Source organism: Corticium candelabrum, chromosome 14, assembly GCF_963422355.1.
Source record: "Corticium candelabrum chromosome 14, ooCorCand1.1, whole genome shotgun sequence".
In the NCBI taxonomy this organism is placed as follows: Eukaryota; Metazoa; Porifera; class Homoscleromorpha; order Homosclerophorida; family Plakinidae; genus Corticium; species Corticium candelabrum.
The window spans coordinates 7513350-7518349 of record NC_085098.1 but is presented as its reverse complement, the minus strand read 5'-3'; the positions used below and the strand labels follow the sequence as shown (position 1 = coordinate 7518349).

The 5000-nt window shown below is 41.9% G+C and overlaps 3 protein-coding genes across 3 annotated transcripts in view; 1 reads left to right on the top strand and 2 right to left on the bottom strand.

Moving 5' to 3' along the window:
* Window positions 1-2278, bottom strand: part of LOC134189546 (HHIP-like protein 2) — a 6498-nt gene extending 4220 nt beyond the window's left edge. The window contains exons 1-2 of the mRNA XM_062657852.1: window positions 1834-2278; window positions 1-10 (exon numbers count right to left, since the gene is read on the bottom strand). The exon at window positions 1-10 is cut by the window's left edge and continues 801 nt beyond it. Of these exons, the coding sequence (XP_062513836.1) occupies window positions 1-10; window positions 1834-2136 (313 nt within the window). The 5' untranslated portion in view covers window positions 2137-2278. The remainder of the gene's footprint in view (window positions 11-1833) is intronic.
* Window positions 2279-2692: 414 nt separating this feature from the next.
* LOC134190009 (membrane-associated progesterone receptor component 1-like) lies at window positions 2693-4102 on the bottom strand. The gene is made up of 2 exons (XM_062658415.1): window positions 3726-4102; window positions 2693-3193 (listed from the first exon to the last, which is right to left on the bottom strand). The coding sequence occupies exons 1-2, from the start codon at window positions 4009-4011 to the stop codon at window positions 2853-2855; spliced, it is 627 nt and encodes a 208-aa protein (XP_062514399.1). The 5' UTR covers window positions 4012-4102; the 3' UTR covers window positions 2693-2852.
* Window positions 4103-4238: 136 nt separating this feature from the next.
* LOC134189590 (A-kinase anchor protein 17A-like) overlaps window positions 4239-5000 on the top strand; it is a 1555-nt gene continuing 793 nt past the window's right edge. Inside the window, exon 1 of the mRNA XM_062657908.1 lies at window positions 4239-5000. This exon is cut by the window's right edge and continues 793 nt beyond it. Coding sequence (XP_062513892.1) covers window positions 4244-5000 — 757 coding nt within the window. The 5' untranslated portion in view covers window positions 4239-4243.

The window sequence follows — 5000 nt, the reverse complement described above, 5'->3', positions numbered from 1 at the left end:
ACACGACTTCCTGTGCAAATTGAGAGAGAAAGATGAACGTGAGATGTAACGTTAAGGATTATGTTGATGATGTGACTGTTTGTGTTTTTACTTGTATGGTTAAGTCTGTCTACTCGTGTCTGTCATGCCTCAACAGTACGCCTTCCTTCGCTTTCGGTGCACCTTCCACGCGAGGATAGCAACAGGGCAGTATCACGTGATGTTGTCCCCGTAAAGCGAAGGGAGGCCTAGTAACTCTTTATGTCACGTGACAAACATCACAGATGTCATTTAGTGTGCCAGACGTGTACATACCAACTGAAGAATATTGTTTGGGCACATTTGTAGGCCGCAAACAGTTCCAGTATTCTCCCTACATCACAGCGAGTGAAGGTATCACATTTAGCCACCTGCAGCAGTTGCTTCTGGAGTAACTTCAGACTGACATCAGCCACGTAGAAATTTCACGCAATGGCTTTCGATCGATTCCAAGAGCGCAATGATAGTTTAAGTCAAAAGCATACATGTACAGTAGCCTAATCGCTATTGCACTGTCTTCTAGTCAATGACAAGAGAGGACAGAGTCTGTGCGTTTCCTTTGTGCACGCGACATGGCCGTACAGTCTTTGCGCTCGTTTCTCTACGCTAACTAAACAGTAAGCAGCATCGCAAAGGACAGCATGCATAGTTACTGGCTGCATTTCGTGCCTTTCTGTTCCAACACCTTTGGTATGACGGCATACTGCTGTAAACGAAAACACACCTGATCTCTTTTTGGAAACCATAAGCAATGTGAAACAAACCAACAAAGGGTGGGCTTTCCTAATGACATAACTAGTTAAATTGTCTAAGCTTTACGGAGACAACATCACGTGATACCCCCTGTTGCTATCCTTGCGTGGAAGGACCACCGAAAGCAAAGGAAGGCTTAGTGTCAAGGCTACCATTCGTGTACACCCAACCGCCTGTATGTCCATCTGTTACTCTGTCTGTCCATTTGTCTGTCTGTCTGTTTGTCAATCAGTGTGTGTATGTGTGTGCATGTGTCTGTCCATCTTTCCGTCTGTTTATCTGTCTGTCTGTCTGTCCATCTGCTTGTCTGTCTGTCTGTCTGTCTGTCCATCTGTCTGTCTGTTTGTCTGTCTATCTGTTTGTCTGTCCATTTGTCTGTCTATTTGTTTGTCTGTCCATCTGTCTGTCCATATGCTTGTCTGTCTGTGTGTCTGTCTGTCCATCTGTCTGTCCATCTGTCTGTCTGTTTGTCTGTCTATCTGTTTGTCTGTCCATTTGTCTGTCTATCTGTTTGTCTGTCCATTTGTCTGTCTATCTGTTTGTCTGTCCATCTGTCTGTCCATCTGTCTGACTGTTTGTCTGTCTATCTGTCCATTTGTCTGTCTGTCCATCTGTCTGTCTGTTTGTCTGTCTATCTGTTTGTCTGTTTATCTGTTTGTCTGTCCATCTGTCTGTCTGTTTGTCTGTCTATCTGTCCATTTGTCTGTCTATCTGTTTGTCTGTCCATCTGTCTGTCTCTTTGTCTGTCTATCTGTTTATCTGTCCATCTGTCTGTCTATTTGTCTGTCTATCTGTTTGTCTGTCCATCTGTCTGTCTGTTTGTCTGTCAATCTGTTTGTCTGTCCATTTGTCTGTCTCTTTGTCTGTCTATCTGTTTGTCTGTCCATCTGTCTGTCTGTCCATCTGTCTGTTTGTCTGTCTATCTGTTTGTCTGTCCATTTGTCTGTCCTTCTGTCTGTCCATCTGTCTGACTATTTGTCTGTCCATCCGTATGTCTGTCTCTTTGTCTGTCCATCTATCTGTCTCTCCGTCTGTCCATCTGTCCTTCCTTCTATCTCTCACCTGAACACAAAGACATCCAAACGACCCAAACTCTCTTACATTCGCCCTCTCCACCTCCTTCACATCCGGATAACAATAACTCACATCACTCAACCTCGCAGCCTCACAGAACTCGCTCTCACTCACAAACCTCCGTCCACCAATCACATCAGCCACTCTCGGACATGCGCCATACAACGACCGGCAGTACGCTGGACACAAACCAGGTAACGCGCGCTGGGCAGTGTCATAACCCTCAGCATCAAACAAATGCGCCGCATACGGCGAGCAGCTCAGACAACTAACATTTTTCCAGTACTCCATACACAGGTCTGGATCATCGCTGGCCACTATTGCTTCTGATATGTTTGTGTGTGAAGCCTGCGAGGCGATATTTTCGTCTTGTGGCGATGAGCAGCACGTGAAGTCGCTGTATTCGCTGCAGTAGGCGAGTTTAGTTGACGGAGAGAACGGCGGTAGGTAGTCGAGACATTGGGGATGCGCAGACGTCAAGGAAACGAACAAGAAGGAAGAAACTAGAAAAAGCATTGCTTTGATTGATATCAATCGACGATATCTGGCGCGCGTTAAGAAAAATGTAGTGACGTATAAGTATCTACATATTCCGCATGGTTAGTAATAAAAATAGTATTTGTTAGTGATTAAAATTAGGTAAAAAATTAATAATGCAAACATGTTATAAAATACATAAATTTAGCACGCGTTAATTTTTAATATAAAAATTTAATTAAACTATAAATTAACTATTAAATACTTAATTAATTAAATTTATTAATTTACTAAAAAATATAAACCTAAATTTAGCGTGCGCTACGCTTATATTAATTAATGCAAACCAATTTAAATCAGTGCTATTAATATCAATCACTTGACAAATGTATTATATTGACTCTCTAATTTTAATTCAATCGTTTGCACACAGCACTGCATCAGTATGCTGCACATCTCTCAGTGTATGTGCACGCTACGTACATTCACTACTAGGATACACACACTCGTCACTACGTCGAGTGTAACTGCTACGTATCTTTGTCTTTTGGTTTCGTCTCGTTTTCTAACTGTTTCATTGCCTCTTCGTCTGCTTGTTTCACAAGAGACTGCACCTTATCAAACAACTCCTTTCGTTCTTTCAACGATGCATCGTCGGTCGTTCGTTCTGCGGCCTGTTCTGGTGTGAGTAGTTTACCAACGTAGTCGTACTTGGACATGAAGTGACCCTCCCAGTCTCTCACTTCCATCCACTGCACGGGTGTAAGGTCTGAGCAATTGTCGTACGTGTCCTTAATATCGGACTCGTCCGTGGACCAGTTGGCCAGTCCTCGTGTTGCATCGTGACCGGCGAATACGCCGTACACTCCTCCTGTCGTACACCACCAAGCAGTTACACACTAGAAATACTTTAAAAATTTATATCAATAAGTTGTGATAATTACATTTAGATACTAATTAAATTAAATTTTGTTGTTTCATTTTAATTATTAATTATTATTGTGTTTATCTTATTTACTTATTTTAAATAATTTTTTAAATGTTTAGGAAATCTATCTGATACTGTGAGTTACAAATATGTCAATCAATGTCCATCAAGTCGTCTTCCATCAGGAAATAAATTTTGCCAGCAGCTCAACAAGTAACTACTTAGTATTGCATACAATATATTAAGTAAACATACCCTGTGACAGTTACAGTATTAGACTACAATGTCATATGCCTTGGACTCCAGAGCAGTGTGCGCAATAATTTGTAACCTTCAATTTGGTCCCAAAAATTCATTTCAACAAAAATTACTAAATTGTTTCAGACGTCGTTTACAGTAACTTATTATACAAAATTAATTAATTAAATCAATTTCGTGTTATTAAACACAATAAATCACGTGTCACGTGACCCACCGGGTCCGTAGAAATCTTTCCCTCTTGTGACGTCAAATACCTTTCCTCTGACCGCCAAGCATATTGGTTTCTCTGGATCACTACCATTGAACTCTAACAACTCCTCGTTAGTGAAATCGCGCGGCGGCATTCTCGGTTTTTCTTCTTCTTGCTGTTGAGTGGCCACTTGCGGTGTTTTTCCTCGAGATGAGAACAGACGAATGAGAAAGTAGAAGCACAAGAGGCTGATAAATGCGTTGAAGACTGTTAAGCTCTCCCAAACATCTGAAAGAATGTCGAAGACCATGACTGAGAGCTCAAGGGATTATCCGGGACCTTGCTTGTTTAAATATGTTATTAATATAAATATTTCTTATTAACAATATTTAATTATATTTTATTAGAACTATATTTATATTAAGCTACAATATATTAATTAATAAAAAATAAATTTTACTTGTTATACGGGGCAGTCTAATTGTACGGGATATTCGACTGTTATACGGGATGCTGTGAGTATACGGGGACTTTTCTTGAGTATGGCTGATGATACGCCGATCGTTCTACTTGCAGAGCACGGACTTTACCTCAAGCCTGTCGCTAAAATATCAATATGCGTCACGTTGCCAGAGATACGCGTGGTGGGCGCGTCAATTTCGAATTGGGAAGTGATGGAGAGGCTGAAAGGCCTCATTTCTCCTGAAACGTTCACAGTCCTGCGCGTTTCTAAAACGACCAGGCAGCTGCTCTATTTTGAAGGCGAAATGTCGTCGTTGAAGATGCTGAGAAAGGCAGTGTTGGTGCTGAACAAGAAGACCATCAAACTGAGTGGGTTTACTGAGTTGTTGAGGATCCAGGCGTCTGAGGTGGATCTCAGTTATCCGGGAAAGAAGGACTGGGAGAGTTACTTTAGAGAGAGGGGTATTAGTAGCTATGACGACGGGTTGCCAGGGGAACGTCCTGATACAGTGAGACTGAGAGGTTTGCCTTCGAAGTGGTTGAGTACGGACGATTCGAATTCAAAGCCGTCGATTGATGTTGTGAGACGAGTTTTTGAAAAGTTTGGGTCACTTAGGAATGTCGAGGTGCTTGACTTGGCGTCAGCAAGACAGCAGCTTGGGTTTTCGTCGGGAGGTTTTTCGGCGGGAAATTTTCCGACTTTTAATTCGTTTGATCCGGAAGTTCAGTTGAGTTGTGAGGTTGTGGCTCAGTATAGTCTCTACTCTGGGTTTGTTGCTGCAATGACACGACTTAGAGGAATGAAGTTGATGAAGAAAACTCAAGCTGGAAAAGAGT

Bases quoted from the DNA above. Each gene is read 5' to 3' on its own strand.
- LOC134190009 (XM_062658415.1), bottom strand. From the start codon at position 4,011: ATGGTCTTCGACATTCTTTCAGATGTTTGGGAGAGCTTAACAGTCTTC. The intron at 3,194-3,725 runs GTGGGTCACGTG...GGTGTACGACAG, and splicing joins GAAAGATTTCTACGGACCCG to GAGGAGTGTACGGCGTATTC.